Source organism: Staurois parvus, unplaced genomic scaffold (genome assembly GCF_062004578.1).
Source record: "Staurois parvus isolate SC_StPar_1 unplaced genomic scaffold, SC_StPar_1.0 ptg000719l, whole genome shotgun sequence".
Taxonomy (NCBI): Eukaryota; Metazoa; Chordata; class Amphibia; order Anura; family Ranidae; genus Staurois; species Staurois parvus.
Genome location: NW_028318515.1, coordinates 2,544,722 through 2,566,516, shown reverse-complemented (window position 1 = coordinate 2,566,516; position 21,795 = coordinate 2,544,722). Strand labels below are relative to the sequence as shown.

Below are 21,795 nucleotides of genomic sequence, written 5' to 3'. Positions count from 1 at the left end.
TAAGCTGTTATTTCACTAACTTGATTTGAAATGGACGAAGATGGAATGCTCTGCAGATATTAGGAATAGTCAGCTTGACCATATTAGTCTCCTCTTTTACTTCAGAGGTTTAAATCAGTAGTTTCTTATATCTCAGGGACAGTTTTAGCATTTATGCTACCATGTCTGCATACCTGCTGTGCCACTTACAGATAGATTTATATATTTTTATAGAGAATGCAGAAACAAAGCCTGGAACTATGACTGGGAGATTCTTAAAGCAACCTCCTGGAGATACAAGGAACCAGGGGATGACTCAGTGCACCAGAACTTTATAATTGAAATAATCATTTTGGTGGAAGGACTCTTTAATGTGGTTTCTCTCAACCTTTTTTCGGTCATGGCACCTCTTTAAAAGTATTTTCTGGCTCGAGCCACCCCAGTCTAAAGAGATTGGGGGACATTATACCTACGCGGTTGAGCGATGCTTTACCACCTTAAACTGCTTCCCTTTTAGCTGCAGAGGCAGCATCCAAGGTCCTACACATACTGTAGCCGCAACCCTTTACGCCTGCGGCAGAAATGATACCCTTGTCACATTTGGCGGACACCCGCTGAACATAACCTATTCAGGCGAATGGGGCTGTACTGTAACTCTGTGCATTACTTGTGTTTGAGGCATGGTGTTGCTACATCTGGGGGATTAAACAGGCAGTGAGGAGGTGACATACCGCCTCATCACCACATGTCAAATGTTGCAGTTTTTACTGCTATTGTAAATGAGCCCTAAAAAATATAAGTCCCACTAGCTTAGAAAAGCAATTCTGATCATACAGAATTAGGGGTTAGGCTTAAAGTTGAATTCCACTCAGGCTGTCAAAAAATAAAAGTCAGCATCTAAAAAAACTGTAGCTGCTGACTTTTAAAAAACAGCCACTCACCTGTCCCTTGGTCCCGTGGTGTGTCCCCCGCAGCCCGTTTCACCTGCCGTCCTGTATTCCAGGAGGCCGGCATCTTCAGTGTGGGCACCCGGCTGTGACTGCTTGCGGCTTCACAGCCGGGTACCCACTGCGCATGCGCGAGTAGCGCTGTGCTTCATGAATGGTCCTGTAGTCTTCTGGGACCTGTCACGTGTCCCAGAAGACTATGGGGAGGGAAGGAGGGAGGACACCTTCCGTTTCTGATCGCCTAGGTGGTCCGACCGCAATTGGGAGCCGGTACCTGTCAAATTTACTTTATCTGCACCTGCACCCGCACTGCCAGGTGAATCGTATCTATACAGCGTTGAGAATGGTGGAACTCTGAACTGTATTTTGGCAAAGTGGGAGCTTGAGCTACAGCCTTTCTCAACCAGGATGCCATAGCATCCCTTACTTGTTAACATTAAGTGCTGCTGAACTATTTGATACATTGTGCACCTTTTCGATCAGTTAGGGCTGGATGGTGCACCTAGCAGAATGAGCATTTAGAGCAGTATGCACTCAGGGCCGAATGCCAAAAGTCTGCACCTTCCAGCTTCCCATAGAGTTCAGTAGGGCTGGACGATATACCTGTGCTCTTCACCCACAGCTAAATGCCAGAGCCCCATGCATCAGGGCCAAATGCCTAGGGTACATGGGCCTTCCTTCTTTTAGGAAAGTCTTATCCCTTATCATCAAAACCTAGCTGATTGTTTTAAACATATACATTGCATCCTTGGATATACACATACATGCAAGTAATGTCTGATTTAATCAATTTTGACAAGAAATATGTTATAATACTTAATCTGCCTGGGAATTCTGAATGTGAGGGGTTAATCTCACTCCATAAGTAGGTCTTGCATTTACCATGAACTTGTCGGGCTAATGACTGATTTAGCTTGTACACAAGCATGAGCATTCTCTGTTGTATCAATAGGCTTGTGTCCAAGGTCTGGGATTTACAATGACATAGTAATCCTTCATTTCACTTGGCTTCATCCTCTGCAATGATTAACTTCACCAATCTTTTTACCTTCTTCTCTTCAGGTTTGTTTGAATATGGCCGCAATTGGTCTGCCATTGCCAGAATGGTCGGCTCCAAAACTGTATCTCAGTGCAAGAACTTCTACTTTAATTACAAGAAGAGGCAGAACTTAGATGGCATCCTACAGCAGCACAAACTGAAGATGGTAAGGAACATTGGCTTGTCATTTGTATTAAATGTATTTTAAACAAAATGCTTTGTCCTAAATTTTGGTGTGTATTGGATTCCAGTCTACAAACATGTAAAATACTGATTTGCTTGCTTATGTATTTGAGAGCGAAACAAGGAATTATGCCATATTTTTGTTCATGAGTTGGAATCCTGTTTAGCCAGTTTTGTAATTCAGGCATCCTTGCTGGACAGTCAGACTCTGAACCTCTCTGGTGGCTACACTAAATTAAGCAATCCAATCTGGTCTAGGACCTGCCTCAGTGTGTGATTGGACAGTGAAGAAATAGCAGCACATGGATGAAATTATTCTTGTGTTTTCCACTCTTGAAAGTATGTTAACATGTGCAATTTGCAAAACAATAGGTCCCTCACTGATTCTCATTCCTCAAGTCTGAGTGTAGCTGTGCAGGAAATTGAATAAAAAAAAATGTTTTAAATGAATGCTTTTTTAGATTAAATGGATGGCAATACATAGAAGAAAACCCAATCATGAAAATAGTATATAAGTTTTAGCATGGCATGTAATATCTAAAGTTGTTTTAAATTTGGAGCTTATATTAAAATAATACTGAATGATCCTAATATGAAGATCCTTGTTTTGACATCTCCCATTATGGGGTGACAACAGTCTCCAAATTGTTCTATTGCTGGGAAAAGCAGTCACTCTCAAAGCTATGCTCTGAGGAAGGGGGTGTGCCCCTGAAACGCGTTAGCCTGCCAGCACAGCGGGGTGTTGTTAGAGTGCACATACTCAGCATGGCAGGGAATCTTCAAGTTTACAAGCTTTCACAAATTCACTTTTGTGGGTATTCATTTTTATCAGTTTTATACCCTCTAGTAATGTTTGGTGATGCACTGGGTGCTTGCGCCTTCCTGTTTGTTCTTTTTGTGCTACCGCTGCTACACACGAGCCAAATATTGGCCAAAACCAGTTGATTCAGCAGAAACTGTCTGACTCTTGGCTTGCGTGTACCGCTACCTGTCCGACAGAAGTCAGTCTTACAACCAGTGTCTGTCGAATGGGCATGCTGGAAAACCATCATAATCTGACCGGCATCTGATCCGCATTCACAGCCAATGACTGATCAGCGTGTTCAAGAGGGTGGCAGGGGCAGTCCCCCGACATAACACAATAGCTCAGTAGGGGAGATCGCCACACTAACATCACTTGTGTTAGTACAGTGATCTCTGTTTTTTCTTCATTCAGTCCGCTGGGTTGAAAAAAATAAAAAACATCTTGTGTGTGCCAGGCTTAAACGTGGCTGTGGCAGCAAACATTGTGTGTGTTTGGTCCAAATTTTGTCATTATCAAGATGATGATCTACAATGGCTGAAGTGGCTGGGTAAGATCAGGAGTGCTGCAAAGAAATGGATTTAAAATCAGTAAAAAGGTGTTTTATGAAAATTAAGCTGAGATTTGTTTATGGAACATGGTTCTTTAACAAACTAAATGTCATCCAGTTAGGATGTAGATTTAGAACAGGCTTTAAGGTGGTTTATAATGAGTTATAATTTTGAGATGGCTCTAAAAATTGATAGGTTACAAATATAGGTTTGTAAGAAATTTTTTTTTCCCAAAACCAAATGTCATTTTATCTTGTGGGATGGAATTTATTTAAAGTGCTTCTAAAGGCTCAAGGTTTTGAAGCATGAAGGTAAAAATCATTCTCTGTGCAACAATCCCCCCCCCCCCCTCCAGCCTCCCCTAATACTCACCTAAGCCCCTTAACAATCCAGCAATGTGCACTCGAGTCTCAGCTATCCCGGGACTAAAAGAGTGAGGAGGCGAGGAAGAGCTGCAGCTCCGTGTGTGAATGGACACACGGAGCAGAGGGTGCCCCCATTGCAAGCTGCTTGCTGTGGGGGCACCCGACTGGAGGGAGGGGCCAGGAACTTTGGCAGGGGACCCGAGAAGAGGAGGATCTGGGCTGCTCTGAGCAAAACCACTGCACACAGCAGAAAAATGTGTTATTTTTTTCTTTTAAAAAAGTAAGCCTTTAGAATCAAGCAATAATACATTGACAGCAATGTGTTTAAGAGTGGGTGGGGCAGGCAGCTGGCAACAAAGTTATATATTGTCGATATTAAAGTCAGCTAAACTTAAAGTTAAAAAGTCTTAGGGCCAGTTCACATTACATGCATTTCAGTTGCTTTTTTCTGCATCCAAAACGCACAGAAAGTAGGTTATATGGTTGACAATGTCATAGTTCACATCAGTGCTTGCAATTTCAGTGCATTCTGGTTGCAGAATAAATAGTAGAACAGGCTGCATTTTTTTCTGCACAGAACTGTACTGAAAGGTGGTAAAGAGCATCAAAAAACGCACCAAGAACACAAAGAGGGGAAAAAATTAACTGGAATGCAAAAAAACACACTGGATCAGGTAAAAAATGCACCGTAATGCATCAAAAACGCTATTGCGGAAATGCATCTGGAATGATTCTGGACTGCGTTTCTATAGTGTGAACCGGTCCTTAACCACTTCCCGACCGGCCATTGTATATAAACGGCCGGACGGTGGCAGTGCAGGGTCGGGTGGCCGTCTATAAACGGCCTCCCCGCACCCTGCTTGTGCGCGCTCCCTGGGAGCGCGCAGCACCGCGATCCGGTGCCCGCTGTGTCCTCTGGACACAGTGAAACACCGATCGTCGGACGGGACCTCTGTACGAGGTCCCGATCATGTGATCACTGATTGGCCAATCAGTGATCACATGCAAAGTAGTAAGCAAGATGTCACTTGTGACATCATTGCTTACTATGTGTGAAATCTGTGAATGATCACAGAGGTCACATGGTACAAGGCTATTCACAAAAGCCTTCTACCATGTGACAAGCTGTGACCAATCAGAGCTCACTCTGTATTTCTCAATGAGTGCAGGAATGCACACAGAGAGAAAGAGAAATGATTGCTTTTACAATTGTACTGTTATTTTTCTGTTTTGTTTTTTCATATTGTGCCCTGACAGTTCTACGGTGTGTAGTTGTGGAGTGGAAGTACATAATTATACAAACAAATCTGAAGATTTTTTTTTACTAGGGTTGTTACTTTCTTTTTTGAAGGTTTTAGCAATCGTTGTCAGTTACCTTTTAGTTGATGAATCTACAATACAAACAGAAGGTTTTGGTTTAAATACATTTTAAATAAACATGTGTCATGTTGGAAGTTCTCTTGACTGTGCTATAGCCTCTAGAGTCCTGCAAAATAATTAAGTTGGATTTAGACTCCCTTTAGCTGTTCTGTTCCCGATTTTAAATTCTTCTCAGAAAATAGAAATAATATGGGTTTTCGCACACGTTTAACTTCTGTGTCTGACTGTGTTGTTTACTTCAAGAATAAATTCTAGAGAGAATTATCGGTGCAAATAATGTCATACCAGTCATCATAAATTAGACTCTCTTTAACCGCTAGCCTACAGGGCACTTTTACCCCCTTCCTGCCCAGGCCAATTTCCAGCTGTCAGCACTGTTGCACTTTGAATGACAATTGCGCGGTCATGCAACACTGTACCCATATGACATTTTTATAATTTTTTTGTGACAGAGCTTTATTTTGGTGGTATTTGATCACCTCTGGGTTTTTTATTTTTTCTTAAACAAGCCAAAAACCACTGAAAATTTTGAAAAAAAAATGTTTTTGCTTAGTTTTTGTTATAAAATTTTGTAAATAAGTGATTTTTCTACTGCACTGATGTGCGCTAATGAGGCTGCACTGATAGGCTGCACTGATGGACACTGATAGGTGGCATTGATGGGCACTAATGAGGAGGCACTGGTAGGTGGCACTGATGGGCACTGAAAGGCAGCACTCATATATGGCACTGATAGGTGGCACTGATAGGCGGCACTGACGGGCACTGATAGGCAGCACTGACGGGCACTGATAGGCGGCACTGACTGGCACTGATAGGCGGCACTGACTGGCACTGATAGGTGGCACTCATTGGCAGCACTGATAGGTGGCACTGACTGGCATTGATAGGTGGCACTGATGGGTGACACTGAAAGGCAGCTCAGATGGGCACTGAAATTTGGCACTGATGGGCACTGAAATGTGGCACTGATGGGCACTGGCAGGTGGCACTGCTGGGGCTACACAGATCATCAGGGCACACTGATCATCAGTGCTCTGATGATCTGTGTACATGTCCTCTCTGAGGAATGCCGACCGGCTCTCCTCTCCTCACGAGCTTTCAGCGTGACAGCTTGTGGGGAGAGAAATGGCGATAACCGACATTTCCCTATTTACTTGTGATCGGCTGTGATTGGACACAGCTGATCACGTGACCGAGCCAACATCTTTGGCTCTTTCTGTTGATCGGTGATCCGCTGTGTCCGAGGGACAGAGCGCACCGCCGATCGCCACGCTGTGTGCTCCCGGAGCTGCGCATGCGTGGTTAGAATTGGAGGACGTCATATGACGTCCTCCCAGAATGAGATCACCGCCTTGCGTCCGTCATTTTCTGTTTTTCTTTTTTTCCTCTGTTAAAACTATAACGCGTCTGCTTTACATTTTTCTTCTGTTAAAAATTTCAGTACCAAATTGCTTTCTTTTTTTTTAAAAAAGAAAGCAATTTGGTACTGAAATTTTTAACAGAAGAAAAATGTAAAGCAGACACGTTAAAGGGAGTGTAACCAGCCATTAACCACTTCCCCTCCAGCTTATGTATATATATGTCCTGGAAAAGAAGTGGTTATACCAGGATCATAGCAGCCATGACTCTGGTGTCATTGTATTAGAGCTGGCGACTGACTTTCAGGTACAAGTGATCACTTTTATGGGGCTCGGAAAGGCACCCCCTTCTGCCACCACTGTCTGCTGCCATTCCTGGGCTCTACCATTCCACCTGGGATCCCGTCAGCTTCCCACAGAGGAGAAGGAGGAACATCCTTTTATTCCTCTCCTCTGTGATGAATGATGATGGAAACAATAAGGATTTGAAACTTTTGGTTTCAGTTCAGTGCTTACCAGGCTAGGATCTGTCAAGGAAACATCCAGTCAAACCAATCTCAGCCTTGGAAGGCAGAGGAGGGGTCAGGGGCCTAATAGATTTCTCAATAAAGAGCACTTGTCACTGCCCAAGCTATCACAAGGCATATTGTTCATCCCTTGTCATAGCAATAAAGTTGAATAAAAAAATATTAAGTGTTAAAAATACATTTAACTAAAATAATTTTTTTTTAAAGTACCCCTGTCCTTGCGTGCAAATGCAGACGCACATGTAAACAGTAATTGTACCACATGTGAGCTATTGTCGCAAATATCAGAGTGAGAGCAATAATTCTAGCGCCAGAGCTCATGTTTAACTCTTAATTGGTAACCTGTAAATGCTTTGAAGCGTTGTCTATGGAGATTTTTAGGTACCATAGTTTGTCACCATTTCAAGGGCGTAAAAATTTTTAAATCTTGACATGTTTGGTATCTATTTACTCGGTGCAACATTATCTTTTATAGGTCACCACAAAAGTGGGTTTTATATTGTACTTGTTTGCATTAAAATGCATTAAGTATTTTTTTTTTTTCCCTGAAAGTTACGTTTGATGAAAGGCTGTGCAGCTCCAGTTTTTCTCTAAAACACTCCTGTATGCGAGAGGGAGGAGGTCATATGACATATGGTCATATGCGGGATAACCGTGCTGTTTTATTACAGTAGGCCAGGTGTGAAGTGGTTAATGTTGCATATTGTGTTATGTCTGTGTAAAGAAAAATTTAAATGGTGCAGGAGGAATGAGAAATATACAATAAACTCCTAAAAATAAAGTCCATAAGCAATAGATCCATAGTATAAAATGTCCATACTAACCTATTGTCACGGACTGCCAGTGCCTCTCCCATCCCCCGCCATATTCCTCCACCCCTCCCTTCCCCCTTATACATTAGAAGGTCTGTGGGGCTTCCATGGACAGGGCTGGGCCAGCCGTTGCCGTCTGTTGCCCGAGCCCCTGCCCAGGGGTAGATTGTCGCCTATTGCCCGAGTCTCCAATCCGCTGTCCAGTCACGGAGGGAGCCCGGCTGAGGCCCCAAGCCTAAAGGGGGGAGATTGCCTGAAGACCCCCCCTGTGCCTGGAATTGTCCCTGGTTTGCGCACACATCACCCTCCCTGCCATTTCCCTATTGAGTGTCTGTCAATTTGTTGTTTCAATAAAGTTTTGTGTGTTCCCCATCTTCTCCGTGTGCTCTGTCCTGCCTACGCTTCCGTTACACTGGTGGCAGCAGTGGAGGACCAGAGCGTGGAAGAAGTTGATGGACAGCGATAGCACCCCACAAGTGCCTCCAAGGAGACCTGTTGAGGTCCCCTTGCCGGCACTTGTAAAATGGAAGGGGGAGGAGTTGTCACGGACTGCCAGTGCCTCTCCCATCCCCCGCCATATTCCTCCACCCCTCCCTTCCCCCTTATACATTAGAAGGTCTGTGGGGCTTCCATGGACAGGGCTGGGCCAGCCGTTGCCGTCTGTTGCCCGAGCCCCTGCCCAGGGGTAGATTGTCGCCTATTGCCCGAGTCTCCAATCCGCTGTCCAGTCACGGAGGGAGCCCGGCTGAGGCCCCAAGCCTAAAGGGGGGAGATTGCCTGAAGACCCCCCCTGTGCCTGGAATTGTCCCTGGTTTGCGCACACATCACCCTCCCTGCCATTTCCCTATTGAGTGTCTGTCAATTTGTTGTTTCAATAAAGTTTTGTGTGTTCCCCATCTTCTCCGTGTGCTCTGTCCTGCCTACGCTTCCGTTACACCTATAAAAAAAGCAACTTAACAGCATCAGGGGCAGTACCCCATAGAGCAGAGCAACAACTCTGTAGAGATACAAAAAGGAGACACAAGGGGGGCCAAACTAGGTGCAGTATGAAGACCACCTGTATTTAATAAAGGTCAACAAGCAACTTTCATGTATGTAGAACAGACAGTCATATCTGATAATCTGTGGCAAGATGCTACGAGTCTCCAGTAGTCATTCCCATGTAGCGTGGTGCTCCTGCTCCACAGCATGCTCAAGAGGTGGTAGAGGATCCCAGCTCGAAGCCGCGTTAACCAATTTAGAACACAGAAGGAGCTGGACCAGAGGTGATGCCAGCAGGGAGTCAGGCTGCCGCAGATGGGCATGGTAACGTGTTTCGAGGTATCTGCTTTTTCTCAAACCTGATTGGGGGGGCAGGACCTAGAAACAGACTACTAATGTGAGTTAATCCCATATACACAAGCAGAATGCCCATCCTAAAGGGGACCACATGTAATTAAGATTAAGGCTACTTTCACACTGATCCGCTGCAAAAATGCATAGGTGGTTTTACTGCACTTTTGCCGGGCTTTCTGAGCGTTTTTAAAGAACACATGACTTGAAAACTGCACCAAAAACGATTCTCAGAGGAGTTTTTGAGGTGCTTTTAGGCATTTTTGAGGCGCTTTTTTCAGGCGTTTTCCATTGATTTCAATGGAAAGAGGCATTTTTAGGGCGTTTTTTTTCATGTCCCAAAGATGCTGCAAGCAGGAGTTTTTACACCGCACCGCAAGCGCAACGCCTCAGTGTGAAAACATACATAGATATACATTCACATACACAGGGAAGCATTTTTCTTGAGCTTTTCAGGTGTTTTTTTTAACGTAAAGACACTCCAAAAACTCCTGGGAAAGTAGCCTAATACCTAAAAGAGTGCTAATACTGTATGCTGTAAGCTGTATACAGGTGGTCTTCATACTGCACTTAATATGGCGCCCACTTGCGTCTCCTTTTTGTTATGTCTTTGTCTATCTTTTTCATTATCCATATTGAAGCCATTGGATACATTAACTAGGCATCTACCTTCTGGGCTTAAAAATAATCGTCAAGCCTTGTTGATATCAAAGAAAGAGTTTGCATTTACTGTATATAGGTATTGTGTGCGCCAGTGACATAGCAGAAAGTCGTAGGGGGATTTCACTGTATTTTATTTTGTTTAATTGTGAACTACGGCAGTTTGTTATATCTTTAAGTTGCATGTAAAATGTAAGCTAACAGCAACCATCGCGTTTAGACATGTATGCTTCCCATGCCAGCAGTTTCTAGATTTGTGTGACTCCTACGTATAAATATATTCTAGCACACAGCTGACTTCCTGTCAATTGATCTCATAGAGGTAACCATCAAGTGTTATACAGTGCCTTGAAAACGTGTTCATACCCCTTGAAAATTTCTACATTTTGTCATGTTACAAACAAAAACGTATTTTATTGGGATTTTATGTGACTGACCAACACAAAGTGGCACATAATTGTGAAGTGCAAGGAAAATGATAAATGGTTTTTAAATGTTTTTTTACAAATAAATATCTGAAAAGTGTGGCGTGCTCCCTTTACTCTGATACCCCTAACTAAAATCTTTACTCTGATACCCCTAACTAAAATCTAGTGCAACCAATTACATTCAGAAGTCACCTAATTAGTAAATAGAGTCCATCTGTGTGTAATTTAATCTCAGTATAAATACAGCTGTTCTGTGAAGCCCTCAGAGGTTTGTTAGAGAACATTCGTGAACAAACAGCATCATGACCAAAGAACATACTAGTCAGGTCAGGGATAAACTTGTGGAGAAGTTTAAAGCAGGGTTAGGTTATGAAAAAAAAAATATCCCAAGCCTTGAACATCTCATGGAGAACTGCTCAATCCATCATCCAAAATGGAAAGAGTATGGCACAACTACAAACCTACCAAGACATGAACGTTCACCTAAACTGACAGGCTGGGCAAGTAGAGCATTAATCAGAGAAGCAGCTAAGAGGCCCATGGTAACTCTGGAGGAGCTGCAGAGACTCACAGCACAGGTGGAAGAATCTATCCACAGGACAACTTTAAGTCATGCACTCCACAAATCTGGCCTTTATGGAAGAGTGGCAAGAAGAACGCCATTGCTGAATAAAAAGCCATAAGAAGTCTGGTTTATGAGAAGCCATGTGTGGGACACAGCAATCATGTGGAAGAAGGTGCTCTGGTCAGATGAGACTAAAATGTAACTTTTTGGCCTTAAAGCAAAACGCTGTGTGTGGTGGAAAACTAACACTGCACATCGCCTTGAACACACCATCCCCACCGTGGAGAAGAGAACCTGTTAGAGTCTGCAAAAGACTTGAGACTGGGGTGGAGGTTCACCTTCCAGCAGGACAACAACCCAAAACATACAGCCAGAACTACAATGGAATGGTTTAGATCAGGGGTAGGCTAACATAAAGAGGTGTAGATCTACCTGAACATCATGGAAGAAGTCAAAGATCACCGGCACAGTGTCGCCCAGTGTCGCCTCCCCACACCTGATTTAAACCTCTAATTGCCATACTACCGTGTCACAATCGTGTGCATTGCACAGCAATCATGAGTTTAAATCAGTTGGTGAGGAGGCAACATATCACCTCTTTACACCTGTCAAGCACACTTGCACCGCTGGGCAAATTGCTGTATCTCCGCAATGTTGTTAAAGCAGCGACCTTTGAGCTGGATCTTCATTTTTGAGAAGAGGGCATTTTTGGGAGTTAAGCTCATCGAAGGTCTTCCTAATTTCTCATCATCTTTCAGTTATGTTCTTCTACTCTTGAAGTGCATGTGCCATGCAAAACTCCTTGAACAACTTATTGCAGCATCGCTGTAAAATTGCTGAATCGTGTCAAACGTCGATGTGGCAGATTTGGCCAGTTTCACACAGAACTTCATGTTTGCTGTTTGTTCTAACTTGCCATGATGAAATAGCAGACGTGGTAACACACGTGGTCAGAATAGCACCAGTTGCACAGCTCCCGATATACACAGGACAATGTCTTTTGGAACACTGAGTTATGAAGGTCGGTGCTCCCTGTGACTGTGCATGCTGCTATCTGTTAATGTGTTACAAAACTAATCTTGAAACTTTTTGATATCCTGCAGGTGTGGTGCGCATTCTGAAAGCACACCAAAACTCCTTCATTCAGGACTGTTAGTGTGCTTTCAGAAAGTGCACCAAACGCACAGGATATAATAGAAGTCTATGCTAAGCACAACAAACCCACAGGAAAGCCGCGGTGTAGGTAAACCGTAGCACATCAGTGTGAAGGCAGCCGTATATTATTATGCCCAGTGTATTGCTTCACACTGACCTGACAATCTCTTCTTTCCTGCTCCTGGCACCACTCTGGAGACCGCTAGCTGGGATAAGAGGTGGAGTCTAGTTGGTATCTCTCCGCATGGGACAGGAGCCAGCACTACAGAGGAGGCATCGGCTTATGCGGCTCTTGCTCCCTACCACAACTTCAGCTTTACAAGTAGTCCCTGTGCATTGCACTTCGATGCTCTAGGACAGCGGGTCAGCAAGGCCAGACCGCGATCTACCAGTCACCTGGCCAAGATCTACTGGTTGCAGACCCCTAGTTTAGATCAGAGCATATTCATGTGTTAGAATTCTCAGTCAAAGTCCAGACCTAAATCCAATTGAGAATCTGTGGCAGGACTTGAAAATTGCTGTTCCCAGATGCTCTCCATCCAATCTGACAGGGCTTTAGCTATTTTGCAAAGAAGAATGGCCAAACATTTCACTCTCTAGATGTGCAAAGCTGGTAGAGACATCCCCAAAAAGACTTGCAGCTGTAATTGCAGTGAAAGGTGGTTCTACAAAGTATTGGCTTTTTTTGGTTGTAAGAAATATTATGAGTCAAAAATTAATCCTCACAAAAACAGCACTGGACGCATTATGGCTATGGTTATAGCCATAATGGGGATAAGCGCTGTTTTTGTGAGGATTAATTTTTGACTAGTAATATTTAATACTTGATTGTTTATTCAAAACAGCAGCTCACAAGGATATTCGTTTATAGTTTATTATTCACCAGTACTAAAGCGTGTAGTTCTACTAGAGTGACAGTTTGTGTTTTTGGTTGTGACATGACAAAATGTAGAAAATTTCAGGGGGTATGAATACTTTTTCAAAGCACTTACTACCTCTGCTTTTCTAAATTTTAACTTCTTTAAAAAACTCTTAAAGCCTAATTTCAGCTTGTCTTTCCTATTTCTCCTTTTGACCAGTGTCACAGAAGTTGATGAGACAGGAATAGTGGGCACAATTTTCCAATTGGAAACCCCTGTCTCATGTCTAAGGCTCTCACTTTAGAAGTATTTCTTTTTTCATCCTATTGTGTCTCTGGGACAGGAAGTAAAGGGCAGTCTCCCTAAAAGGGCACAGAAGAAAACCCTAAGAAAAAACATTTTGGGTTTTGACATGCTTAAATTTTATAAGCAGCTTTTCTGTCCAGATTGCTTCAAAATGTAGGCTTCCATTGCATGGTGTCTAGTAAGCTAGTAAGGACCTAGAATGGTTCCAGGAAGTCCATGAAAGGCAAAGGTTTTTAGTTTTTTTTTTTTTTAATGCGACCCCAGTTGCATTTTTGACAGATCAGATTAAAGATTCCAAAAATTATGGCCCTAGTAAAGGAGCCCATAATACGCCAACCAACAATCTGACCGGCCTCCAGTCCACCTGGTAGCCAACACTGTCCTGCACAGACAGACAGTAATATGAAGAAAAAGGAAGAGAGCTACAGCAGTTGGGTGAATAGTATAATTTTGGACAGGTTTTCTAACCTGGTCAGGTGATGACCCCCTTTAAGTGTAGTTGACTAACAAGCATATGCCTGACCACATAGATATGAAAGTATTACATGATCTGATGAAAACAGGCCGATTAGTTGACTATCGTTTTATGTCCATGGACAACTCAAAGTAAACCTGTGCTTAGAGAGTTATATGCTAGTTAATTAACTGACATACCGAAGGCACTGGATTCGGAATTTGAGTCAACAGCCTAGAATAAACATGCTGATCAGGAGTTCTTTTTCTGAAGGCATGCTTGTTGTAGACCAGTGACTCAGAAAGACCATAATGACTACTAGACAACTAGCATTTTCAGAAGGAATCCATCAATTGAAGTATTTGCAATTCTCTATACAAGTTCTTTATTTAGGACAACCAGTGTTCAAGACTAACCCTAATATGCAGTGTGCAGAATTGGCTGCACATACTGCTTTCTCTCTGTTAGAATCAAGGTTTGCAAAACATTATAACACACTGATAAGATTTATTAAGATGACATATAACATTTAAAGTAGTATGATGAGGGTTTAAATAGTAGTAGTAATAGTGAAAAAAGTACAAAAAAAATTAAAGTGTGTTTTTGTTGTGTAGCTATTTACAGGTTCAGTAGTCTAATATATAAATAGAATTGTGTTCTCACATTATTATTATTTAATATTACTATTATACAGGATTTATATAGCGCCAACAGTTTACAACATAAGAGCAGACAGTACAATTACAATACAAATTAATACGAGAGGCATCAGAGGGCCCTGCTTGTTGGAGCTTCCAATCTAAGAGAGAGGGTCAAGAGATACAAAAGGTAATAACTGTGGGGGATGGACTGGTGGAGAAAATACATGTACAATTGTTAGGTGGGGGCAGGATAGGCCTTTCTTAAGAGATGAGTTTTCAGGGATCGTCTAAAAGTGGACAGAGTAGGAGATAATTGGACACATTGGGGAAGGGTTCCAGAAGATGGGAGTGGCTCTGGAGAAATCTTGGAGGTGAGCATGGGAGGAGATGACAAGGGTGCTGGAGAGCAGGAGGTCTTGGGAGGAATGAAGAGAATGATTTGGTTGGTATTTTGAGACTAGGTTAGTAGCTGGGGGCGGTTGTTGATGGCTTTATAAGTTGTAAGTATCTTGAATTTAATTTGTTGGGTGAGAAGAAGCCAGTGGAGGGATTGGCAGACAGGGGTGGCAGACACTGAACAGTTGGTAAGGTGGGTGAGCCTGGCAGCAGCATTCATGATGGACTGAAGGGAGGCTAGCCTATGTAAAGTTAAGCCAGTGAGGAGGGAGATGACCAGGGAGTGAGTTAGCTTTGTGGTGTCATTGGTCATGAAGGGGCGTATCTTGGAGATGTTGCGGAGGTTGAAACAGCAAGCTTTGCACAGTGATTGACTGTAGTGCCAAAAGGAGAGTTCAGAGTCCAGGATTACACCTAGAACCTTGGCATGCGGGGATGGGTTGATGGTTGAGCTGTTGATTTTGACAGAGAAGTCAGGGGAAGGGGCACATAAGGGGGGGGGGGAATAGCATGAGCTCGGTTTTGGATAGATTGATTTTCAAGAAGTGGTATGACATCCAGGCTGATATGTCTGTTAGTAGATTAGTGATGCACAACTGCTTTTCTACTCCCAAATCAATGGAAATGTAAAAGTAGCTTTCACTTGATGCAGGTCAGTAGGAGGTCAACTGCAGGTCAAATTGCCTGTCAAAAAAGTCTGATTGATCTCAGAAACATCTCAGACTGATTTCAAAAGTAATCTCCTAAAAGTAAGCTGCATTTACCTGTCGACACAAGTCCTTTGAATGTTTTCGGGAACCTCTGGCAGCAGCAAATTGGATATCATAATACAGAATGTCTTTCTACAGTAGCAACTGCTCATTGAAGAGAGATGCTAAAAGAGAGGAGGTGAAGGAGACCTTTTCCATAGTAACCATTATACTTTATAGTCATGTGGCTGTTCGCCAAGACTGTTTGTCTTCTAGCCTCTCTTCAAGCTAGAAGGTGGCAACTAAAATTCAGGTTTAGTGTATATTTCCAACTCTTTTGAATTTCATCTGGTTAAAAACAAAATAAATCAATGAAAAGCAGTTTTCCGATAAACAGAAAACGCATGATATTCATTAGCTTGGAAATTGAAAATATTTGTGCTGTGCATCTTTATGCAGTTTTCAAGGCCCCAAAGGGAAGTATTTCAAATGCTTTTAAGACCAATCAGTCTGTAATGTAACATCTGTATAAATGGAACACATTCACAGCAATCTATGGTGAGGCATTTGAGTCCAATAACGTTCTAGCCAGTTGTTAGACAACCCAACACTACTACCAGTCTACATTGAAGCAGTATTAAACCAAAAAGCAAATATTTATAGTATTGTAGCTTACCAATTCTTAGATGTGGTGGTTGCATTAGTTTTCTTTTTTTATGCTTTCTCCCATCCTGCAAGTCTGTTGTTTTTCAAAAGCACAAGCTCTCCAGCAGAATATACCAGTTTACATGGATGAGACAGAAAACGTAACACTGGTAGGGGTCATTAAAATTATCAGCTTTTATTTAGTAATGCAAAACCTTTATCTCAAAAATAAAAAAACTGATTATAAAGTGTGAACTGAAGTTTGGCTTCATTTTTTCGTGTATAAAAATCTGGTAATAAATTGAACTCTACCCCCACCCCCCACCCGCAACTGACAATGGTGTTGTCTGCTGTGCCTCCTATCTCATTTCTCCAGTGTTGTGTCTCACTAGTGCAGGAGGTGTTTTATATATATATATATATATATATACATATACATACACAGTGCTCAGCATAAATGAGTACATCCCAACAGATTTGTCAGAAAACCATTACTTTTCTTTCAGAATCAAGATTTTCTGTGGGACTCTGTACTGCAAAATACTTCTACAAATGTGGGCCATTGATTGCAAACAAGATTTGGTAATTTGCACACATAAAAAAAGTATTTTACTAACAAATTAATTCAAGACCATGTTGAAAAAATGAATACACCCCAATGAAAGTCTTCGGAGCAAAGCTAAATTTTAGATAACAAAATTCGAAGTGACATGAATTCAAATACAGGCGAGTCTAAATATTCATTAAACAGGAGTCCAGCAGACGGTTGATCATAAAATCCCTTCTAATTTCATTTTGTCAGCAATGGCACCACATAGAAGAAAAATGTCCCAAGGCCTGAGAAAGAAAAGTATTTCTTTACACAAGAAAGGTTGAAGGCTACAAGAAGATCAGCAAAGCTTTACTTATTAGTCACAATACTGTAGCAAAAGTGATACAAAATATTAACAAAGATGGAACTGTAACCATCTCACAAAGACATGCATGGCAGTTAACACTTCGACAGAAGAGTCTTTTGATGAAAAAGGTTGAAAATCGCCATGCAAGTTCATTGCAGTTAGCTAAAGGAGTTGAGAGCCAAACTGGTGTGATTGTTTCCCATGACACAATACGGCGTACACTGCAAAGGAATGGCATACTCCTAAAGCCAATACACAGAAAAGCCCACCTAGAATATGGGACCCAAGCTGAAAAAGAAGACTACTGGGACTTTGTACTCTGGAGTGATGAGACAAAGATAAATGTTTTTGGAACTGATGGTTTCAAAACTGTATGGCGTTGCAAAGGTGAGAAGTACAAAGAAAAATGCATGGCACCTACAGTGAAACATGGTGCTGGCAGTCTCCTTCTGTGGGGCTGCATGAGTGCTACTGGTGTTGGGGAGCTGAATTTCATTGATGGTATCATGAGTTCACAGATGTACTGCTCTATATTGAAAGAGAAATTGCTACCATCACTCTGTGCCCTTGGTCATCGTGCACTTTTCCAACATGACAATGATCCAAAACACACATCTAAGGCCACTGCTGCAATTCTGAAGAACAGGGTGACAGTGATTCAGTGGCCAAGTATGTCTCCTGATCTGAACCCAAACGAACATCTATGAGGAATTCTGAAGAGACAAGTTGAGCATCACTCTCTATTCAGCATCCAGGCTCTAAAAGAGATTGTTCTAGAAGAATGGAAAAACATACATGTTGCAGCATGTCACCAACTTAGTTTTTGTTGTGGGGTGTATTCATTTTTGCATCAACTAATTTGAGTAAAACTAAAGATTTTGTAATCCAAGTTATATTATTAACCTTACTTTCATGTAATGAGCTAAACAAATGTTCTATAATACTCCGTTTTGGCAAACGTTTAGAAATTGATCTTGTGTTCATTGAGATATTGATTAAAATCTTACTTTTTAAAATGAGTGTACTCATTTATGCCGAGCACTGTGTATGTGTATATTATATAAAACTCCTTATACATTAGTGAAGTAGGAGGTGGCATTTACAATTAAATTATAAACCTTTTAAAATCTGCGCTTCATTGGTAAAGTTGTGTAATGCTGGCCATACATGGAACAATATGATGGGAGGTAATAATTGATTTAGATGAAAGAATTGTATCATGATTGTATCATAATTGTATTCTGAAAAAGTGAACAAAAACATTTGAGCTAGACCAAGTTTTTGCTATATCAGTTTATAAATCTTGAGCAAAATAATATTGTAAACCCATGATCAATGGCACTTTTTGGTATGAGTATCCTCATGTGAAAATGATATCTAGAAGATGATATCTAGCAGGTGATTTAGTTTATCATAGGCCCTTCCACATAACCTTAATGTGTTTATATGGCAAACATTGTGGATCCCTGGGGTGAAAAACAGTTTTTGGTTTGATATTTGCCATTTTTGGATCTTTTTATCATATTTTTAATCAGGCTCGTCAAGCTTTTTTTTTTTTCTTTCTTCCTTTTTCAGGGCTGCTTGCAGTCCTCTAAAATAATTAAGTAACTTGTGAGCCACTACCTAGATTTAACAAGGTTCGTCAGCACCAAACACATACTCAAACAATGTGTGTGAAACATAAACCAATATAGATAATAGTGCCGCGCTCCTAAATTGCTAATACAACATATAAACATTATATCTCTCTATTATAATCTCTATCAGTGTTATTAATAATAATAAATGTCCATTGTGATAATGTGATATACATTCAATAAAAAAGTGATCAAAAAAAGTCTCTAGTGATGAAAGTGACAAATCCAAATTGTGAAATCGCAATTCCCGGTGGCTTCTTATTATATTCTCTATATGCGCTCACCTCATATAAAGCCTTCTGACAGACTCAACCAGCTTTTGTTCCTTAAATGGAACTATAAATCATGTATTGCACCATAGCAGTAGTGGTTAATATCTCCCAATTGCTGTTCCACCGTGGCTCTCCTCTCTTATCAGCATCACTGCAGGGATCTCTTGCTCAATCTCCTCTTTAGAATATTCCTCAGTATAAAAAAGACATAGACATAGTGTCTTATCTTCTAAATATAATAAACCTTTAATATGTGCCCATATGCACTCACATGTAATATAAAATAACAAGCATTTTTTTAAAAAACATCCACGATCAGTAACAGCCAGCGTGTCCGCCGTTCACTGAATGTACTTGCCGTCCTCGGGTGCCGGGTGACGTCGTAGTCTCTCCCCTACGCGTTACGCTGCAGGTCACGCAGCTTCATCAGGGGGATTTGATTGGGCCAAATCAGCTTTTGTTCATTTCTATAAAACCTTTATCCTAAAAGGGAAAAAAACTGTTGCTGAAGCTGCTTAGAAAATGTTAGCTGGAGTTCACCTTAAAGTGATTCAAAAGGTATCATTTTTATTTTTTAAAAATAACAACCATGTCATTCTTTCTTGCTCCTGATCCTCCTCTTCTCAGGTCCCCCATCAGTTTTCCAGCTCCCTCTCCCCACTGAGTGCGCCCATAGCAAGCTGCTTGCTATAGGGGCACTCGTGTGCTCACTCCCGAGCTGGCTCTGTGGGTTCATTAACATTCGGAGCTTGGATTGGCCCTACCCCCCCCTCCTCACTGTCTGTGAGTGACAGCAGCAGGAGCCAATGACTCCTGCTGCTGCCTGTCTGTCCAATGAGGAGAGAGTACTGCTGCTCTCTTGCACATCGCTTGATTGAGATTAGGCACAGATAAGTACTGGGGGGAGGGATGGGGTTAGCTGCATGCAGTTTTTCACTTTAATGCAGAGAAAGGTACAAAAAACATATGCCTGTAGAACCACTTTAAATGTGTTAATCAGCTCCATCCATCTAAATCTGCTACTGCGTATAACACTAACCCCCCTAGATTTACAATGCTGATGTTCAGAGGGCTCCTCCAGAGTGAAGACACCCTACCACAGCAAGTGTTTACTTGCAGAATGACCAGGTGAAAAAAAAAGTTGAAAAAAATTATGCATCCTCCACAGTTAAGGATTGGTAAGCTACAATATAATACATTTTTGAATAGGTGAAAATAAAGGCAAAAAACATTTTGGCCTCCCGTACACTAGGTGCACCCTCTGTGATCTCCCTTTTTTCTTTCCCCTCCCCTGGTGCCCAGATGCTGATGCCCCCACTGGATGATCTCCCTGAAAGAGGGAGAGGCGGAGCCACCTACAGTGTGCAGGGAGCTACTAGACACAAATGGGTGCTTCAGCCTAATACAGGAACAAAAGTAAGATACATGGACAATGGTGGAGCTTTTAAAGCCTTGGGGAGAAGATGAGGGCAGTGGAGGGGGGGTTCTGTGCAAAGTCCAGAGATGAAGAGGAGCTAGAGTGAGATGTTGATGAAGGATGCAGAGGTAAGCAGCTTTGGAAGAGGGCTGAACTCTGCACTCTGTATGTAGCGCACCCATGGACTCTGCGCTCTATACATAGTACACCCCTGAGCTGTACACTCTGTGCATAGTGCACCCTTGAACTCTGCACTCTGTATGTGGTGTGCCCTTAAACTCTGCACTCTGCATAGTGCACCCCTGAACTCTGCACTTTGTATGTGGTGTGCCCTTAAACTCTGCACTCTGCATAGTGCACCCCTGAACTCTGCACTCTGTATGTGGTGTGCCCTTAAACTCTGCACTCTGCATAGTGCACCCCTGAACTCTGCACTTTGTATGTGGTGTGCCCTTAAACTCTGCACTCTGTGCATAACGCACTCCTGAACTCTGCACTCTGTATGTGGTGTGCCCTTAAACTCTGCACTCTGTGCATAACGCACTCCTGAACTCTGCACTCTGTATGTGGTGTGCCCTTAAACTCTGCACTCTGTGCATAACGCACTCCTGAACTCTGCACTCTGTATGTGGTGTGCCCTTAAACTCTGCACTCTCTGCATAACGCACTCCTGAACTCTGCACTCTGTATGTGGTGTGCCCTTAAACTCTGCACTCTGTGCATAACGCACTCCTGAACTCTGCACTCTGTATGTGGTGTGCCCTTAAACTCTGCACTCTGTGCATAACGCACTCCTGAACTCTGCACTCTGTATGTGGTGTGCCCTTAAACTCTGCACTCTGTGCATAACGCACTCCTGAACTCTGCACTCTGTATGTAGTGTGCCCTTAAACTCTGCACTCTGTGCATAGTGCACCCCTGAACTCTGCACTTTGTATGTAGTGTACCATTGAAATCTGCATTCTGTGTGTAGCGCACCCATGAGTTTTGCACTCTGTGTGACCCCTGAACTCTGTGCTCTGTACGTAGAGCAATTATGAACTCTGCACTCTGTGTGTAATGCAACCCTGAACTTGCACTCTGGATGTAATGCACTCATGGTATTTAATGGTCATTTAAGACCCTTCCACTCTTAGTGAAATTTTGCCACACCTACTATTTGATTCCATTTGGTGGGTTTGTGTCGGGGGGGGGGGGGGGGGCTCATGGTGGAGTTCTTACACCTATTATCTAAAAAAAAAAGAAAAAGCTCTGATCGGAACTTCTTATTTCTATTCTTTTTCCGTGTCAGCAACAGCATTGTAGTCAAAGCGTCAGCATGACAGTCAGAGCACTAGCATTGGCAGCCTTCATTAATATGACAGTGGCCCTTTAAGAAAATGTGGCCCTCCATAGACATCATTTTCATGATTGTTTATATTGGCCAGTCAGCATATGTATAGATATTTTAAAGCTTTGCCTTGCAAACCTTTAGAAGAGTGAGTTTCTGTAAC

General features: G+C 42.3%; 1 protein-coding gene across 21 annotated transcripts in view; it reads left to right on the top strand.

The window, feature by feature from the left end:
• Window positions 1-21,795, top strand: part of NCOR2 (nuclear receptor corepressor 2) — a 708,717-nt gene that overhangs the window by 576,500 nt on the left and 110,422 nt on the right. For all 21 annotated transcript variants that reach the window (XM_089653704.1, XM_089653697.1, XM_089653690.1 and 18 more), the window contains one exon: window positions 1,989-2,131. In XM_089653704.1, the coding sequence (XP_089509830.1) occupies window positions 1,989-2,131 (143 nt within the window). The remainder of the gene's footprint in view (window positions 1-1,988; window positions 2,132-21,795) is intronic.